This window comes from Cavia porcellus, unplaced genomic scaffold (genome assembly GCF_034190915.1).
Source record: "Cavia porcellus strain 051 isolate PalLab524CR breed Dunkin Hartley unplaced genomic scaffold, mCavPor4.1 scaffold_18, whole genome shotgun sequence".
NCBI lineage: Eukaryota > Metazoa > Chordata > Mammalia > Rodentia > Caviidae > Cavia > Cavia porcellus.
In genome coordinates, this window is record NW_026947501.1 from 71258908 (window position 1) to 71279309 (window position 20402).

The 20402-nt window shown below is 54.7% G+C and overlaps 1 protein-coding gene across 8 annotated transcripts in view; it reads right to left on the reverse strand.

The window, feature by feature from the left end:
• The window catches only part of Afap1 (actin filament associated protein 1), a 101623-nt gene that overhangs the window by 48431 nt on the left and 32790 nt on the right, over nt 1-20402 (reverse strand). For 5 of the 8 annotated variants that reach the window (XM_023566827.2, XM_063230225.1, XM_063230223.1 and 2 more), the window contains exons 2-3: nt 6104-6232; nt 5012-5106 (exon numbers count right to left, since the gene is read on the reverse strand). In XM_023566827.2, the coding sequence (XP_023422595.1) occupies nt 5012-5106; nt 6104-6230 (222 nt within the window). In that variant the 5' untranslated portion in view covers nt 6231-6232. Of the gene's footprint in view, nt 1-3885; nt 4168-4313; nt 4350-5011; nt 5107-6103; nt 6233-6350; nt 6479-20402 lie in introns of those variants that run through there. The other 3 variants (XM_063230224.1, XM_063230229.1, XM_063230228.1) reach the window with 3 other exon arrangements.

A 20402-nucleotide genomic window follows, 5' to 3' on the forward strand; every position in this document is an offset into this window, starting at 1 on the left:
CCTGTGCCTCTCTCCTGGGACTCCATGGGGAAGAAGGATGCGGCAGAGAACACAGCTCCAGGCCTGAATTGGAGGCCTATCAAGCTAAGTTTCCAAGTGGGACAGTTCCGATGAAATCATAGGGGTTTTTCTTCCTGCTTTTTATTTTTTTTGTGGTCTCTAGAATGTGAGATTCCATCACTTTCCAAGGCGTCCTGGGTAGATGACCACTCACCGCTGCAATCCAGCCTGGCCCTCCACCAGTCAGCTGGGAAAGTGGCAGACTCGGAGGAGGGGGGGGAGGGGGGAAGAGAAAGACGGGGTGGAGGAGGGGAGGGGAGGAAGAGGAAGAAAGGGAGGAGGAGGGGAGGGAGGGCGAGGAGGGGCAGGGAGGAGAAGAGAAAGTGCTCCATCCAGACCTTAGTCCCTGCTCTGCTCAGATACCAACAGCCACTCCTCCACCCCACCTCACCCATGGTCCAAATAGATCCTGTTCCCTGGCACTCCCATCAGTGGGCATCTCCTGGGTGGGCCACCTCACAGAGGGCCACTCCCAGGACTCCACAGCCTCCTACAGAGGCTGCTCTAAAACAAAGCCCGATATGCCACGCTCAGTGCCAGGCAGGGCCTGGGCAGGGGCCCCCGGGGTTAAAATCCTGCCTGCTGCTTTTGGAAAGGAGGGTATGATTCACTGGTGTCTTTTATCGGTGAGAAGCAGGTTTCCCAGCCTCCTCTGGTGACAGTCAGATTATTCATGTCCTGGGGCAGCATTAGAGAGGCTGAGTCATGCAATGGCTGGTTACATGCCCAAGTCAGATGCCTTCCCTGAGAGCTCTGGGCAAGGTGAGGTCACTCCCAGTCCAGGGGACTTCCGAACACACCTGTCTCACCCCATGGGGTTGCTTACTTGGAACAGCCTGCTGGGAGACAGGCTCTGAGCCCAAAATTCTGCCCTGGGAAATAAATGACCACAAAGGTGCACAGATGAAAAGATGCCCAAGGGGGTTCGGCAAACCCTAAAACCACCCCAGGGATTCTCTGAGCAGAAGGTGCCCATGGGCTGCTGCAGCCCAGGCAGGGCCCTGGGGTCACCTCCAAAGACACTGAGTGAAGGACAATGGCCGTCCTGAGTTCCCACTGCAAAGTGTGTGCTTCTGCTCCCGTGGCACAGGGCAGAAGAGTGCGCTGAATACTCAGCACGCCATGGGCCGTCCCTTGCCAGGGGGAGCAATCCCCGAAACCACAGTCCCGCGGGGCTGGCCTTGCCACCCTGTGGAAGGCACCATGGAATGGCACCGGGAGTGGCTCCCGGCGCCCGGGGCTGTGCGCAGTGACACAGCTGTGGTTGCTGCTGTGGCTTGTGCTCCAATAACGGGACAGCAGGAACCACTATTTACTGCTGGCCTGCTGCGGGCCGGGCACCAACCTGGGACAACTCACGGATGGTCACTCGGTCATCAAAGGACACTGAGATGTCAGTGCTGGGACTGCACAATTGGGAAACTGAGGCCCGAGGGCTCAGAGGCTTGGCCAACTGTGGAGCCACTCCAGGGGACACTGCAGTGCTGGGCAGAGGCCAGCAGGGAAGGGACAGTGCAGCTGTCACCTGCGCCTGACCTATACTTCCGGACACACGGTGGCCCAATCTGTCACCTCTGAGGGAGACACACACTCCCAAGTCACGGCCTTCCCGGCCCTCCTCACCCTGCCCCGTGAGCACCCCAGTTAATTCCCTCGTCCTTTGCACCAAAGACGCCAGTAACCATGAGGCCCAGTTTAACCAAGAAAATGGGTGCCTTGAATCCACAGTTGCTTCCAGGCCTGTGTTCTACACACACATGTCTTAACACAGTTGCTGTTAAGAGGGCAGATTACACTAACATCACATATTCCGGAATTAGGAGGACCCAGGCTGGATCCTCTGCCTAGAGCCGTACAGCCTTCTAACCAGAACAGGCACACAGGCTGCGTGCCCAGCAAGGCCTTGACGGCACGGGCATCCTGGCCAATGAGGGAGGCTGGGCACTGGGCAGAGGGTCCTGAACTGCACGCGTGGCCTCGGTCCTCACGTCATCATGGGTGGGGACAGGTCACCTCCTGGCAGTCAACGTCCTCACGCAGGTCCTCCCATCCCATTCCGATTGCCAGTCGCCTCGGTGCCCCACAGCAGGGTGAACGCGGCAGAGAACACCCCACGCACACCCCAGTTTATTCATGCACAAGGTCCTCAGCCTCTTGGGGGCAGGCAGGAGAATTCCACCAGAGAGGGCATTTAAGGCACGCGACGCCAGACGCTGAGATTCCCCACAGCCCAGGAAAGCAAGACAGTCCGCCAAAATGGCCACACCAGGCCCCCAGGAAATGGTGGCTTTCATGCTGGGCTTTAGTATCAGTTCCACAACTTCTGCTGCCTAATTCTGCCATGTGATCTCAAAAGGTGCCATAATTTCATCTGTCAGACAGGAGACAGAAATGCTGTGGAGAACGCTAGGGCTTGAGACACACACTCGTGGGACAAGAGGGTCACTGAGAGGAGGCAGCAGGGGTGGGGGCTGGAGGACAGTGCTTGGGGGCCAGAAAGGAGGTGGGGGTGCTGTGGAGTGGGGGCGGGGACATCTGTGACCATCCACAGAAAGCGGGTGGCTCACATGCTTCCTGGTACTCACCTCCACAGGAGAAGTCACTTCTCTTTGTGGGCTCAAAAGGGCACGAAATTTCCGTGAGCCCTGGCCCTCGGGGTTGGAGTTAGGCTGTCCTCCCTCGGCCCTCCCAGTGCCATGTGACCTCTGCTGTGGACGGAGTTCTAGGAAGCCCTCCTGGCCAGCCCCTCGCAGCTGCGACTCCTGCTTCTGGCCCGGTGCCACCCTCGCTCTGGGAACACCCAGCCCGCAACACCCCCGCCAGGAGCTGGCACAGTGTCTCCTACATGTCAGACAGCAAGACAGACAGGAGAAGCCCAAGACACGGAGCCACTGCCAGAGCTCACAGGTCAGTTCAACGGGAGAGAGTGGAGGTCGCTGGTGACCGCAGGAGGCACCTCGAGGCACAGGGGAGGACCTGACGCTCCTAAAGCATCAGGACGCGAAACTGTGACACAGGGCAGCGCTCAGCAAAGGCAACGGCTGCGAGGCTGGTGGAGAGCGTGGGCGAGGAGAAGCAGCTGGGGTAAAGGGGACCACAGCAGACCCTCGAGGGTCCAGCCCATGTGGGGGCTGTGTCTGTGTGAGCACAGTCACAGCCAAACCTGGGGCCCTCGCATGACCCCTGTGCCTTCCTCTTCCGGGCGCAGCCATCTTCCCACCCCATCCTCACTCACGACAGGCCAGGTCTGCTGACAGGGCGGTGATCACAGCCCTGAGCCAGTCACCAAGGCGACAGCTCACACCCTGATTACACACTCACTAAAAAACTCCCAGAAAACTGAGGCAGAGCTGGCTCAGCGGCCACTGGCTGAGCCCTGGGGTGATGCTGTCCCCCATTTCCTCTGCACAATGCCATGACTGATGTCCACAAAACGCTGACCGGCCACGGCCTACTGGCTCCACTCCAAAGCACTCACACAGCGCCCCAGCAGGTGGGCGCAAAGACGAGGGTCAGCTTTGCTCTCAAACTTGCATTCCTGTAACTGAGAAAAATGGGTGCAAAGGGACCCATCCCACTTCTCTGGGATGCTTAGGAGGATTCCATGGAGACAAACTGCAAAAACAAAAACCACCCAATCAGGTGTGGGGGGCCCAGCTATGAACCAATCCTAGAGCTTCTGTGTCCGCTTTCGGCTCTGCAGCAGGACAGCCAGACGAGGTCATCTTGGAAAGGCTCTGCTCGGCTCTGCTGGGCAGGCGCGCTGAGCCAGGGGGAACCTCAGTCTGACACCCGGTAACAGGAAGCCTGTGCCCCTCGCTTTACCTCGCCTCTGAGCATTCTGGGAATTCTCAGGGACAGACAATGGTCAGCTTCTATCGCAGCCATCCCACACGCCTTGATTCTGACAGCGCCTCTGCAGACAGACCACTCCAGAGCAGCGTGAGCCCAACCCCAAAGCAGCAGCGCCTGGCACAGGGCCTGGATGGAGACCTGAGGTCTCCAGAGCCCCTCCAGGACTGTAAGCCAGACAAGGATCAGCCAGGCCCATCACAGCCCAGCCAGGCAAGAAGCTGGCCGCTTCCTGTGCACTGCACAGGAGCCTGCTCCACCCGCCTCTCTGCCCCAGCCGCCCTGTTTGCGCACACCCCCGAGCTAGCGCTCCGCCTGCCCCTCTGCTTCCTGGGCTGGCTTTTCATCTCAGTATCATCAGGTTAAAGGACCCATGTCCAGGCCAGAGGAACAGAGTGCACCTCAGTGAGGGGTGGTGCCATGCAAGACCTCAGACAAATGAGGCCCACCCTGCCTGCCCAGCTCACATCGGAGGAGCCAGCCCCCAGGAAAGCACGGAGCCCGGTGGTTCGCCGCCTTATCCCCAGCTCTGAGGGGGGTCCAGGTGCCCCGAGTGAGCCCTGGCAATGCTGAAAGGGATGGGAAGGAAGAAGTGTGCGCACCTGCAGATGGGGAAGCGAAGCACTAAACAAATGTGAAAGGCATAAAACTGATCAACCACACATCACAGGAGAGGACATAGTTTTCTCTTTAAAAAAGAATGCTTGGCCCACAGGCCCCGCGGGGCAACTGCACAGGCTTCAGGCAGGAATTCAGAGATAAAACCTAGAAAGTGGCTCATGTCCGCAGGGTCTACCTAGACAGATCCCCAGGCTTGAGGTTAGTTTTTGGTTTGGTTTGGTTTCTTTCTTAACCTGCTGTAGGAACCCATTTCCAAGGACCAGAAGCTCCAGTGCTTTGCAGGAAGAGATCGGCTCCCTGAGGGCAGCTGCGCCCAGAGGATCCCATCCATGGTCCCCAGTGGCTTTGGGCCTGGAAACTCGGCACGAGCCCCGGAGACACCAGGCCTCTGGCCTCCAGAGCTGGCTTCTGTCTCACGTCCCAGGCACATGCAGCCCAGGTTGCCATGCCCGGGAGTAGGAAAGGTCAGTGCACTCACCAGCCAGGGCTGAGGGATCTCCGGCAGGGGCATCTGTGGCGGTGCCGGCAGGCTGTTGGCCTCTGGCCTCTGAGCATGGTCTTTCACATCAAAGCCTACAAAGGGTGACCAAAACCAAAGATCCAGGTAAGGAGTAGAGGTGACCACTGCAGGCTAACCCTAACCCCACACCAGCCACAGGGCGAACCCTGAGCTCTCCAGACCTCTACTCCCATCCATTGGTGTTCTCCCGGGAAGAGCAGAGGGACGGAGGTCACAGAAGGGAAAAGGGGGACAGGGAGGGAGGGGGAGGGGAGAGCCTGCTGGCGACATCACCAGCTGCAAGTGTGGAGCCCGGTGCACCTGAGGCCACTGGGCCTCCCTCACCTGAGCTTCCGCTCCAGCTTACACTTACTCAGGTGCCAAAGGGACAGATACCTCCCTGGGATCCCAAACATTTTAACTAAGTTTTCTCCTTTCTCCTGCTCCCCATCGCAGGTGTTGCTGGGTATTGAACCCAGGCTCCTCACACTGAGCTACATCCCTGGCACTACATTAGTTTATTTTGAGACAGGGTTTTGCTAAGTCATTAAGTTGCTCAGGCTGGGGACCCTCCTGCCTCGGCCTTCCAAGTAATTTCAGAAGTGTGGCCACTGCTCCCTAATGGGTAAGGCTGCTACGGTGCCTACAATGGGTGTGTAAACAGCATGGCTTAGCGCATCTGCATCTCTTGGAGCCAAGCTCTGCCCTGTACCAGGCACAGGGTCTCAGTTGCTTCCCTAAACAAGAACGCTGCGGGGGGAGGGGGGCTGAGAGCCGAGTGCTCTGTGACAGAGGCATGTCACTCGGGCTTCCCCAGGCTCACCGGGTCTTTTTCTCTCTCTGGTAGGGCAGGCGGGGTCTCCTCACCACACCACTGCACTGTGCCCTGGGCCTGCACGAGTCAGCTGAGTCCGTCCAGGGAACCCAGGACCCCGGCCTCTTAGCTCCTACAGGTTTCCCCTTCCACACCTAGCTGCACAGCACCTGGAGGCCTGTGTGCAAACCTGAGGAGTAAATCTCAGCGGATGGGCGCGTGGAGCAGGTGGAACCCGGAGAGACGGAGCAGCTCACCTCGGGACGCCTGGATCTGCAGCAGGATGTTGCTCAGCACCGCCTTCTTCTCCCTGACTGTGGAGGTGAGGGACTCGTGGTCCAGAAGCTCCAGGAAGAGGCGCAGTTCAACTATTAACTCTTCCATTGCTGAAAGGAAGGGAGCAGAGGAGGAGGTGTTGTTAGCCCCTCAGCTTGCTAACATCCGCACCCACCCACACCGCATTTCATGTTTCGCTTGATCGTTAAGTGTCTGTCACATTCTAACCTGGAACACGATTTGGCTGAAAGCAGGGCGACTACAGATCCTCACAGCCTTTTTCCTGACCAGATGCACAGCTTGGAGGTGGCAGAGCCCTGGGGCAGAGGCCCCAAAACTAGCTGCCACAGGCAGTGTCAGACCCAGAGCCTGAGACCAACACCAGCTGTTAAAGGGATGTGACAATCAACTTCAATGTGAAGCAGCAGGTGGAAGTGAAAGATCACACCAGTTTGCCAGCAACCCCTTGGGCATGACTTCCGAAACCCCATGCCCAGCCCCCTGCCTCCGCAGGGCTGCCTGTGTGGCTGGGATGCCGGGAGCCCACTATGACAAGGACACCCAGTGCCCAAGGAGGTCACAGCAAAGAAGTTTCCACTGGTGGCACAAGTTAAGTGCAAGGGTAAAACCGTTTGCATCTTAGCACAAACCGAGCAGAGACATCAAGCCATACCCATGCTCAGGGCCACGTTACACAGAGGTACTCTTGCCGTGTCCTGGGCATGACCTTAGTACCCAATGTGCAGTAAAGGACACCGCACTTGTTATGTCTCCACCCTGGAGGCTGCCCCTCTCCTGCCTGGAGACTGTACACCAGTGCTCCCACAGGGACCAGCTAGAGCAGTGGTGGCGAACTACGGCATGCATGTTGTTTTTCTCTTAAGACAAAAGATGTTAAGGTAGGAATTTTTTTTTCTTAAACTTCACTGCTCAGGTCTAATTGCAGTGTTGGCACTTTGCAATAAATAAGTGAGTTTGGGGTTGCAGTTTGGGCCCCCGTCTCTAAAAGGTTCATTGCCACTGCTCTAAAGAAACCCAACTGGGCGACTGTCATATACCACGTCTTTCGGGTGGCATCATTTTGACAAATTGGAAGAATGAGTACCAGGCCAGCTGCCACCTGACTCCAGCTCCAGCAGAGTTTCATTTCATCACCTCAAGGAAACAAACGGTAACATTTGTTGCCAATGTAAAATCTAAGCTTTCCAGAGGAAACAAGAACTTCAGAAACTTTGTATCCACCATCTAAAGGTCCTTATCCTCCACACAGGGAGGAGACAGAGGCAACAGTAACCAACCTGATTCTTTCATGTCTTATAAGGCTTCTACATTTGAAAGAGATGCAAAAATGAATAAAAGTAACCTCCCTAAAAGCAGAATAAACTGGGGTATTCACATAGCAGAGACCAATAGCACCTCCAAACCCGCCTCTGCGAGTCGCAAGAGTTGAATTGAGTTTCAGGATTGGGTCAAAGAGCACCCACCCACACACCCACTCCTGAGAAGGAGATGGGGTGATTCCCTACATGAACACACCCACTTCCTCGAAGAGGGTCAGGATTTCCTCCCATGCTTCCCATCATCTCAACAGTCTGGATGAGGAGAAGACATGAGCATCCAGAATCTTCCATCATGCCAGATATGAAACATGCTTGCAAAACTATAAAGCAATGCTACACCTCCAATTATTTCATTTGGCTAAATGCAAACACGAGTGTGTGTGTGTGTGTGTGTGTGTGTGTGTGTGTAGCCAGGGATAAAGAAACACACACACACAAACACACACATATACATATATATATATATATTTTTTTTTTTTTTTTTTTTTGCCATGGGGTTAGAAGCTGGAAGCAAATGTGCTACAAACATTCATGTGTTTCTGTTCAACCCTCAGGACTGAAGTCCTCCACCCCATCTTCCCTCTGCCCTCTCAAATCACATGCATCCTGCCAGGTTTACACGGGCTCCTACTGATAACACTGATACTTAAAGAAAACCCAAGAGAATATCACCTACACCTCAGTCTCCCTACACTGTGTCAAGGATGTCACACTGTCCCCTCCAGAGCTCAACGTCTGGTGTGACCAACCTGGGGGAACAGTGCCTTCTACCACAGGGAACTGGCCCAGGCAACCAGTTCCCCCTGCAGAGCCCTGCTGTGCCCCCAGGAGGGTCCACCCGCCTGGCCAGGGCATTCCCTACCCCGTGCATTTCACCTGGGACTATGCAACTCCAGGCAGTGGCTCCAGTACAGAAATGCAGGAATCATGAAGTGACCCTTTAAGCACACACGTGCGAAGGACAGAAGCCATTGCGACGGTTTATATCTAGGTAGTCCCCCCGCCCACAGCCTTCTGTGCTCACAGGTGTGACTATTTGGAGACAATCTGATCATAGGGATGTGACACTCATAAATACATGGATATGACATTCACGTGATGTTGGGAGGTGAGGCCCTCCCAAGGTGCAGGAGGTGGTCACTGAGGGTGTGGCCTGGAAGGTCCATCTCCCCCTCATTCCTCAATCTCTCTCTGCCTCCTGCTGGCCTTGCCATAGACCGTTTCTCCTCCCCAGGACCCTGGGCTGTGCCAGCCTCCTTTGGAGCCAATCAACTGTGGACTGAAACCTCTCCCTCTTGTGTGCTGTCCTGTGTCTCAGCAAACAAGAATGTGACTAATTAGCCACCAAAGAACAAGCTGAGCTGCCATGCTCCAAAGGTAGGACACCCAGAAGCACGGTGACAAGAGGAGGAGACAGACAGACAGGACAGACTCCTGAGACCTTCCCAGAGCAGGACGCCAGGTGCAGCTGAGCACTGTGTCCCTGGAATCAGTCAGGCATCATCGTGTGCTTTTTAAAGCTAATCTGGGTAGTTTCTGGTCACCTGAAATTACAATCAAAAGATTCTCAAGACACGGCTGAGAGCAACAACTGCTAAAAAGCTACTCTGTTTCTGAATCTTTATAGACCAACCCAGCCACCGCTACACCTGCCAGACCTTTCTAACGCTCCAGCCTTCCCCGGCTACAGATCACGTCTCCCCAGCTGCCCCACCTGGTCACCCCCTACCAGCTGGGTCCCGATGACATCACTCATCTCCAGCAGTGGTGCTGCTAACTGCACACTTGCTGGCCTGGGCTGTACCTGGCGCTTGCGGGGTTTTGTTTCTCCTCGCGGCAGCTGGTTAAGTGCTAAGAGCAGATCCTACGCTCTGCTCATCTCCGAACAGCCAGGAACACAGGGCACCAGGGGGCGCATTGCGGACAGTGACTGCTAATGCCAGGGCTTCAAATATTCTGGGAGCAGGGGGCAAAAGGCCAGGGGCCAGCATACGGCCTGTCACAAACAGCACACCTGGTGGCCATGGTGCACAGGGAACACTCAGTGTGGCTGGCTAGGGCACAATGTCCCACAGGGGCAGCGGCAGGGGCCCCCTTCCCATAGCGGGCTCCCAGCAGGAGAGACTGATGTGGTTTCCTGTGCTTGTCGGGAGCTCTCAGGCAGGGTCAGCTCCCCATTCTGCAGGGGGAAACTGAGGCTAGGGAGTTAATAAGAGCCCGGACAGGGACCAGAACCAGGATCGCTGATTTCGAGTGTCACTGCTTTCCTGCCATGGTGCCGACTGCATTCTCCAGTGGAAGGGGACACTGTCACCTGGAGATGACCTTCAAGTGACCTCTCAAAAAGTGGGAGGTCATCTGCACAATTACATCCTCAGAGGCCACCAGTATTTCCCAGACAGGTCCTGATATCAGGAACAATTTACCAGTAGACAAATTCATCCAACCCTCTCAGTTTGCCGATGGGACAGCTGGGCTTAGAGGGAAGAGGCATGGCGAAGGGCACATCCTGCCCAGCTCTCCCTCTGTGCAATCCCAAACCCCGCTCTGTGTGTCCACTCAGAGAAACAGCTGCTCACGTTCCCGTGCACGAAATGCTCCTGCATCTTTTATTGCCTCAGGATCTTAGCATTTGTGAAATACTGCAGATGAGAGAAAGGAGATCAAGAAAAACCAAGTGACGGCTCGAGGCAGCTGAGCCCTGGGAGCTTCTCCTGTGTCCAGCACCTGGCCCTGACATCGGCAGTCTTGTCCTGGACACACAGCGGTCAGTGACATTGGAATCAATCACTTACTTCAAAAAGATAAAGTGAAATAAAACAGAATTTCCAACTGACCACCACTGCCACACAGCACAGCACAGCACAAGATCACAACCACACCAGCAAAAGACCCGGTCACAGGACTCTCCTGAGACCTGCATTCAAGCCCTGCCTGACACTTCGGTTGTGTGTGCTGAGCGAACAAGTCTGCCCCACTCCACTGCTCCCCTAAACCGGGTGCTTCCTCAGTGTTTGAAAGTTAATGTAGGGGTAGAGCCAGCCCTGCATCCAGGGAAGCTGTGGTTATTGCCAGCGATGCTCTCCTCTCTAGGGCTCAAGCGCTGGGCCCCAGGGCTCCTGTCAGCGAACACCCATCTATGCCTGCATCAATGCAGCCCTGGAACCGCCTGGCATGGGAGGAGTCACGGGAGACTGCTCCACGGACTCTCTGCAGATACATCCGAAAATGGGTGAAGCAGACCATTGTACAGAAAACACATAGTTTACTAAATTTCTTAGAATATTCTGACACTGTATCAGATCAACTTATGCAGCTGAGCAGAGAAAGGGATCAGAAAGTGACCCTCGAGCAAAAGCCCCGACCCAGCTGGTTGTAGGAGGATGTTCCCCAAAGCAGAGCACTGGGGCTTCGGCATCAGCTCTTCCAGGGACAAACAGCAGCTTTGCAGTCTGTGTGTTTTGGAAGCACCTCCCTAAACCTGAAAGTAACAGCCCGAGAAAGAAAACCAAAGACCATCTCATTAATAAATATCAATGCAAAAATACTAGCAAATGGAAATCACAGTCATTAAAATACATTGTGCCCAGATGGATGGGAAGAAGCTTCCACACCCGGGTCATCGGCACCCCGCAAATCTCAGGAGCCGACCTCATGCTCACGGCCAGGGAGAGGGTTATGGGTTTGCCCGTGGGCTCTGGGCCGCACTCCATACTCAACACCCATTCCCAATCCTTTGAAGAACAAAAATGGTATTGATAAGGCGGTTCCTTAGCTTAGCAAAATATGTGTGCTGACCAGCAAACACGCCATCCTAATGAGAAAACACAGAGGTTCTCTGGGAAGCAGAAACAGCTCAGGAGGACCACTGCTCCCGCCTCCGACCCTCCTCCAGCGCACAGGCCGGCCATCCTCTCCCGAGGTGCCTGGGACCAGAGGGGCTCCACACCCCAGGCAGGGCCCCATGCCTGTATGTTTGGAAACACATATGCAGGCCTTTCCACCCAGCAGGCCTAAGTCAAATACCCCAGACCCCAAACCCCAAGACCTCAAACTTTCTGAGTACCATGTTACCGCTCAAAAAGTTTTGGCTTGTGGATTTTCACATTGAAAGTGTTTAATCTGCAGTGGCCATGGCAGTCAGAAAACAGCTGGGAACCTAAGCATGAAGAAGAAAAAAGGAAAATTGCCTCCACCTGGAAAAACCCAAAGAATCAACAAGAAAATCGAAACAAATGACAAAAACATTCACGAAGCAGAAGAGAGATGAACACTGCAGCATCCTGCAGGCTTATGAACAGTCTGAAGATACAATAGCAGGCAAGATCCCAGGCATAGTGGAAATATACAAAATGTTTCACATCAGGTAGCAAGAGACCTAAAACCTACACAAAGAAATTCTAAAACACTCCAGAAAGACAAAGAAGCCAACCTGAGCAGACAGAAGGGGGTTCCTTGCTTTGATTTTGGACAATTTAAAGTCAAAAAGACGACAACTTTCGCTAAGTTAACAAATACTTTTTAATGTGACTTCACTAACTATGTCAACAAATTTTGTCTTGTTTCTGAAACCTAACAAATGGTTCTGAGGTTCCCGTAGAAAACAAGAATTCAAGGATGTCCAAGAACAGTGAAGAGCAGCCAGCCCCGAGGCGCCCTTAAATGACAGCAAGATTCTGTCACTCGGCCAGTGTCACTGACACAGAACCCTGCTGGACCCACGGGGCAGGACAGAAAGCCTGGGGGTGGACACAGACTCCTGGACATAGCACTCAGGGAAGGGCCAGGCCTCAAGGTCGGCCAAACGCAGTCAACTGGACACTTAGGGTGAACAGCTCAAGGCGGCACCCACCCAAGGAGGAGTAAACTGAGCGCCATGCACCTGCCCCAGAGCACTGAAAAGGTACCCAAGAATCTAAAGGTAAGAAACGAAACCATTCGCGTCTTAGAAGAAAAAGGTAAATACTTTCATGAGCTGGGCCTGAGAAGACCTTCACTGGACCCGAAGTCAGCTAAAAACACCAGACGGGCAAGGAGGCGACATGGGGAACAGGGAACGGGACAGTGAAGCTGGGCGGGGACAGGGAGGACGCGGGTGTGCCTGTGTCCTTGGGGCGAGGGAACGGGGGTACACCTGGGCGCTGACCGTGGTCAGCCCCCCTCATTCTGGGGACCCTGAGGCTAGACTGCAGGCTCCAGCACCCCACACACCAGGAGACCTCGGCCCCTATGCACGTCTTACGGTGACTTCTCGAACCCCGGATGGAACCATGAGCCGCCAGCCCAGCTCCTGCTCCAGGCTCCTTTCTTTCCGCATCTGCTGGGGCCTCACACCCAGCAGGCCTGCCCTGCCCATGCTGGCCTCTGCCTGGTGCCCCCACATGCCCTGCACCTGGCTCTCTCCCTACAACCCCTTGGGATGCCTCAGATCTGGCCTTTCCTGGGGGCTGGGGGTCGCCGCTTCCCAGGCAGGAGGCAGCCTGCAGGCAAGGGACCCCAACGGGGAAAGCCTCAGTGACATGGTGCATTAATCACCGGGGCCTTCCTGACTCTCCACAGCAGACAAAGTCCCTGAGCGTGTTGAAGAGTAAGTCTCAGAGACACCAGATCGTGCACTAGTGTCAGGAGTCCTCTGTGACATACGTGGACATCCCGCTCCAAGTGGAAAAGCTGATCCCTGGCTCACTTCCTCCAGCAGCTGCTGGTCACCGGCAGTGCCTTCACATGACAGCAGATCGGGCTCTGCGGGCTCGAGGCAGACTGGCTGGGCCCAGAGGAGGCCCTTGCATATTTTCCCTTATAGGGTTACAGTTCACACTCCCCTCAGCCTCTTCCAAATATTTCCACAGGCCTCTGCAGATAATCTAAATGAGCTGCTTAAAGGTTGGTCTAAGAAATCCCAGAAAAACCAGCCCAGCCCTAGTTGCTCTCTGGGTAGAAATATTCCCTGGGGAGAGGACATCTGGGATCTTTTAACAACCAAATGACCACCATGGGAGCAGGTAGGGTGGCTCTGAAAGCACCACCTTCCCTGACTTCTGGATGGAAAGCTGTCACTCGCCCGGCAAGACCATGGAGTCTGTGGGATCCGAGCCCCCGAGAGCAGCTGGGGTGAGACCCACAGCACATGTTCTGTGGGGAAAGGGCTATGACCCTTGAGCGTCAGATGAAGCAGGCATGGATGATGTGCTCCCTAACTGAAATCTCCTCCTACACTTGGACGAGAAGCTAGAGCCAGAGGCGGAGTCCGGATGTGTTTTCGAGAATTACAAACCACTCAGTGACTGATTGCACACCGTGCCCCCAGGCTGGGGGAGAAGCTTGATGTGAAACCATGCTGCTGCTAACCCAAGCCCTCAGGGAGCCTTCAGTGAGACCCGAGAGCAGATTCCCTGCCATGCTGATCCTCCCATTCACCCACGGGTCAGGCTGCTAAATGCGGGCCAAGTTTCAAGACCGATCAAAATTTGCAACCTAGTGAGCTGAGTCGGAAACATGTCAGGGCTCTGGTCCAGAGCTTCGGCTCCCAGAACCGCTCTCCCAGGACAGAGCCACGTGGGCTCCGGACTCCGGGCGGGAGAGAGCCCCAGAATCAGCTCAGATGAGAAGAGGACCAGGCGACGGCGCTGGGACCGAGGACGGAGTGCAGAGCTGCTGTGTTTATTACAAGAAATGCTGGAGGTGCGCTGAATGCAACCACGGGAATTCAGGGCACGAGTATAGGGATCCAAGTGTGGGGGTTCGGTGATACACCGACAGATACTTCTCCTGGCATAGGCCGGAGAAGGCAAATAAAGTCAGAACTTACTGTGGGGACCAGGGCCAGAAGACATCAGGCTGGGGTGTGGCCAGGGCAGGACACTACCCAGTGATGGCCCTGGTTCTGTCCCCAGCACCTAAGATGACAACAACAGCGACAATGCAAAAAGCATCCAGCCAACCATTATATGTCGGTTCTCAAATCTCTTATTTCATTCTTGTAGGTCAATTAGCAAAAGGAAAACTGGGACAAAGTCCCCACACAATGCCGCAAACTTGACGGAAAACAAAAGTAGAATCAAACCAACTGAACCCCGAACAGGGCACTGACGCAACCATCCGCAAGGAGCACAGAGAACTGCAAGGCTGTTCCTCGGGGTGGCCCTGGGGACTGGACCCGGGTCTCTGCACTGGGCTGCACCCCCAGCCCTTCCTTAATCTGGAGATAGATGATCTCACTATGTTGCTAAATTTCCAGGCTTTGCTCAACCTTGTAATCCTCCTACCTCAGCCTCCCAGTGTGCGGGCTTTATAGGCGACCACCAGCACACCCAGCTTTACTGAGGCTTCACATTACTGACCCTTCCATCTCCAGGGTCAGGGCCACCTACCCCTGCCTGGCAACCCTGGACCTCAGGACTTCCCGGGTAGGAAGAACCACTTAGTCACTGAATGACACTGTTACCAACCACTTGTCCTACTATTTGTGTTTACCTGTAAAACACAGGTATTGATTTTAAGAATGCTTTGACACAAAAGCTTTTTCAAACCTGACATCGAGATCATGTGCTTAAAACAAGCTGCTTACTACGCAGAAGGGGTTTACAGCCTGGGGGCCTGCACCCACACCGAGCCCCAAGCCTGCGTCCCGCGGTGCTGGTGCCCTACGCTGACCCATGCCAGGAGCCCCTTGGAAGGAGGGCAGCAGCGAGGGTGAAGTGGGCTGGGAGGGGGGACGGTATCAACCTCACACCCACAGCTTCAGCGGCGACCCAGAGACGTGGACGAGAAGACACAAGCATCAGCACGGCGGTGTATGACTACGATGGCTACCAAACACTTCAGGACAAAACAAGCGGACTGACAGGAAAGACCAGCAAATAGCAAAGGACACTGCAAGGACCCCAAATGGGCCCTCACCCCTTGTGAACACACTCACAACCCTAGCAAGTTAGGCTGAGTGCTACACACAGGGAGCTCTTGCGGGGGTGGGGGGGTGGGGGGTGGGCTGCATTAAGGCTGGTGTGATCGGGTTTGTGTTTTGTTTTGTGACACTGGGGACTGAACCTTGGGGTCTTCACACTGAGGTATGACCTCAGTGCTTTTTCTCTTGAGACAGGGTCTTCCTAAATTGCCCGGGCGTCATCTGAATTTGGAACCCACCTGCCTTGGCCTCCCTCTCAAGAGGTGGGGTCACACGCACACACCGTCACACCCAGTTAGGGTCAGTTCAGCACCAGCAAATCAGTGGGCACAATTCACCAAAATTAGCAGACTAAGAGAAAAGGACAGGGCATCCCCGAGAGGGAGAAAAGGCGATGGATCAAATCCAGCACACTTTCCTGACTCGGAGGGGACTACAGACCTGAGGGATGCAGGGCAGGCCGGCAGCCCAGCCTGACGAGGAATATGACTTTTCTGTCCTCTGTCCTTTCCAGGCTAAGGGGTGAAGAGCCAGCTGCTCTCCCACTGAGATGGAGAACAACATGGAATTACCTGCTCTCACTCCACCATCTTACTACCCAAAAATCAAGAGCATTTATTTCCGAGCGCTTGCAGCAAACAATACATAGTAAAGTGAACCACTAAAGTACTACTTACAGCCAGTGTGGAGTACCTGTCTGTAATGCTAGCACTCTAGGAGGCTGAGGCAGGAGGGCTGCAAATTCAAACCCAGCCTCAAGAACTTGGCAACTGAGTGAGACTCAGCCTCAAAATTAAAAAGGCCTGGTGATGTAGCTCAGTGCAAAAGCTCAGGTTCAACTTGGGTTCAGCACAGTAGCATCGAAAATATGAACTTCATTTGACAAATCAAGAGCAAGTCAAGCACACACAATGAAAAATTGGTGAGATAAATTCTGAGAGACCTGAAAAACTACAGAAAGGACCGTATTTGTGGATCACAGAATCAGTACTGTTAAAATCCTGATGTGTCAGTTTCCAGATCCAATCCCAACAGATACCTCTGTGACTCACAGGCTGATTCCAACACTTTCTGAAGTGCAAAGCACTTGGGACAGTAAGGCGACTTGGAACATAAAGGAAGCAGACGTAGGCTCTGGCTCCCAGGACTGAAAGCCACAGCAGGGAGAGAGCGGGCGCTGCTGTGAAGCTGGAGGTCAGCCCGGCCCTCCACGCGCTGCAGCACCCGGGAACACAGCAGGCCGACTTGCTGGCCGATTTGTTACCTACAGCCACTTCGCAAGGCTCACAGTGGAAACACAGAAATGGCAACAGAGACTTCATGGCCTGCAAACCCAAAATGCTTGCTGTCTACCTGAAGAGAACACCTGCCAGCCAGGAGACCAGGCCCACAGATAAAAGGCCACTGAATTTCAGAGCAGGGCCGAGGCGATTTGATGGGGAAGGATGATCTTTAAAAAAAAAAAAACAACACGAGGCCAGGCCCACTGAGGGGCTACACACAGGGAATTTTTAAAAGGCAACAAGCCCCTTACCTCACACCACATACGGAAGTCAGCTCGGATAGGGTCACAAGTCGAGGTGTACAAGCTAAAACTTTAAAGCTGAGTTCAGCAAAGATTCTTGTAAATAAAATACAAAAACACAGAGCTATGAAAGAAGAAATTATACTTCATGAAAATCAAAAATGTGTGCTCTTGAAAAATGCTCTTACGAAACGAAAACAGCAAGCCAGACACTGGGATATATTCGATGAAGGACTTGTGTTCGGAACATGAACATTATTTTAAACCTCAGTCGTACCCACACTACAACAAATAACCCAATTTTTAAAGCTGAGTAAAAGATCTAAATAGATGCTTCACCCAAGAAATGCAAGAGCAACAAAGAAGCACGTGAAGAAATGTTCTGTGTCGTTTACCAGAGAGACACACATTAAACCCCGATGAATGTCACAGTCCCCCATGCAACGGCCACTGTGACAAACGCCGGCTGCCAGGGTGTGGCCCAGGATTGGAGGACGCAGCCCTGGGGGCCCCTCCCGGGTGCACGGGAAGATGCACCAGCCCAAGAACCAGGCCGGCAACTCCTTGCAGGTTATACACGACCTGCCAATGCACGCTGTGCCCTCTACACAGGGACATCGTCTTCACAGAAGCCGGCTGGCAGTAGAGACAAAGAGCTGCTTTTACATGAAGGCGCGCAACCTCCAAAATACTGTGCAGAGCGTCCTAGATACCTGTGGACAGAAAACAATGTCTAAGAAGCAAAAAGTAAGATTGAGAGACGCGGGTATTCACTACGACAAATGAAAACGATACCCACACAGACTCCGAGAAATAAGCTTCATTGGTAAAAGTGAAAAACCAGAAAAAATCCAAACAAAGCAAGTACAGTAAATGAAACTGGAAACAAGTGATCGGATAGAACAGGTTGTGCTGGGACCACTGACACCACAGCATCCAAGGACGCTTCGCTGGACACAACACCATCAGATCACTCAGCCAAGGCTTTTATCGAGCTGGGGGAGCCTCCAGTCTTCAGTGAGAGCACACACCCAAGGCTCAAGGCGCCTGCCCACCCCAGGTTTGCCTGGGACAGCAGTTTTGTGCATGAGGCAGCCATGGCTCTGAGCTGGTGACAGCGCTCTGCACTCCAGGAGACACAGGGAAGGGACGGGGTGCAGAGAAGGGAGCCAGGGGGACGCCCAGGCGCCAGCTGCGGGACACCAAGCTGCCAGCTAAAAAGACAGCGTTTCCCATGCAGCCCCATCCAGCCACACCCCAGCTCGACGGCAGGGTCTTGAGCCGTTATTTCATTGACCAAAAAGCCTGTGCTGCTGAAGCTACAGGACCAGCAACCCTGGACCCCAGGACATCGAGAAGCCAGCAGCTTCCAGGGCCCCAGGCTGCCCTGCTGGACAGACCTCAGGCACCTGCAACTCCCGCCAACTGCATCTCACAGCCCTGGCCCCAGTCTGCACCTGTCAGTCAAGGGGGTCATGAAGGAGCAGAGAAGAACACACCCACCCATGACCTGGCAGGTACTGCACACGACAGATGGGGAAACTGAGGCACTGAGGGGCCGAGGGATCCCAGGATTGGTCTTGTTGTCTCTAACGAGGCTACAGTTCTCGACACTAGGGCACAACGTCCGGCCTCGACTGCCAAGAGACACAGCTATTTACAGCATGCTGATGTCACATTATGCTGCTCTCAGTGTAAGAGGTCGGCAGCAGGGGCCCTCGGGGTTCTCCAGACTGGCCGCCCCATGCTGTGCTTCTCCCACAGCCTACCACAGAGCCGCCCCTGGCTTGTTACGCACCGTGGTGGGCCTGGGAGTCTGCATTTCCATCCAGCACCTGTCCAGGGGTCTCCCTGAATGCCAGCCCTAAGCCCGGGATTTGACGGTGCAAAGAAAGGGTGTTTGATGATGTCCTTAAGAAACAAAGAGGCCACTGTTGCCCCCTCCCTGGTCTGAGCTAGCGAGCCCCAGGGGCTTTTGGCGGAGCCTAAAGTCATGTGCCCTCCCCATAGGAAGAAGCAGCTAAATAAGCACCCAGGTCCCCAACCCTGCCAGGGGCATCTGTGGATAATGCCCACACTGCCACACTCAGCAAGACCTGACAGTCTGCCTAGGCTCACCCCCCGTCTAGTTGGGGCTGACGTGACAGCCCAAACCTGGCCCCGTGCCTATCCCTGGCACACAGCCCCGGCATTCGCCGTTCGTCATCTGGGATGGCCTTCGGGGGACAACAGAGGGTTGAGCAGTCGCAGCAGAAACTTAAAGCTCAGAACATTTGCCATCTTGTTGCCAACCTGAACCCTGAACTCGCTGATGGTCCTGTTTGTTCTTAGACCTGGTCACGCGACAGATGGATACCACTAACTGCGCGCATCTAACAAGTGACCGCCTTGTCATCCAGTTATCACGGCCTGAAGAGAACTTGAGGCCAGCTGGACCAGGTACAGGCATCACGCAGACGCTTGGACTCATTATAATCTCATTATCATGACAAAAACATACCCACCAGCACCGTGACAGACTGCCCATGTCCACGTTGGCGCTGGCACCTGACCCTGGGGAATGTGCCCTTCCCGTGAGAAGCCCCACAGCAGCATGCAAGCCGTCCTAGTCACCCAGCCCTGGGGAGAGCCCAGCCCCAGCTCCAACTGGAGAAAGCACCTTCAGGCCCAGGTCCACTAGGCAAAATGTCCTGCTGCTCCCAGAGCTGCTGAATTACTTGAGAACAGTGCTGAGTGGGAAAAGAACCTGCAGATTCGGAAATAATCTGGACTCTTACAGAAAAAGACTGCTTGCATCTGCTCCGGGTATTCAGGGAATCAATCTCCAAAAAAGGAGACGTTGACACTGGAGACCAAGGACCCACTGTAACACTGCGGAGCGCCTGAGCAGCCAGGCTCCAGAGGCCGGGAGGAAGTGCACAAGCGACCCTGGTGAGCAGCAGCCTCCGCCTGCCCAAATCCCCAGCTTGCACCGCCCACACCGCTCCTCCTGCAGGCCTGTGCACAGCTTCCTCCACGGCACCTTCCTGCGTGGGCCTCTGAGTTCTCGTGAGCCCTAACCTCTGCTTGCAGGAAGTGCTGCAGGCCTGGGTTCTGCTCCTCTCCAAGTCTTCCCTGCTGGCCCCAAGGATGAGCCCTGTGCCCAAGAGTGGGCACAGACAGGGTCCAGCCTCAGCTGCCAGGGGCGAAAAGGCTGATCTGCTCCCCGGGGACAGGCTGTGAGGCCGGCATCTGTCTTGGTCCCGGCGCCCAGCAGATGGATCCTAACACTGCACATATGGGAGCAGGGAACGGGAGGTGGGCACAGCGACTGGCTAACATATGTCAAGGTGTTAATGGAAGCAAATTAGGCGAGCTAGTGCTCACACACTAGATGCTTTGGGGTTGGAGCTGCCGTCCTCGGAACAGATGCGAGCCAGGCTTCAGGAAACTCAACGACAACCGTCTGGACCGGGGGAGCAAGCACAGACCAAGGTGCTGAAGGACTGGGCCTCGGTCTTCCCCTACCCCAT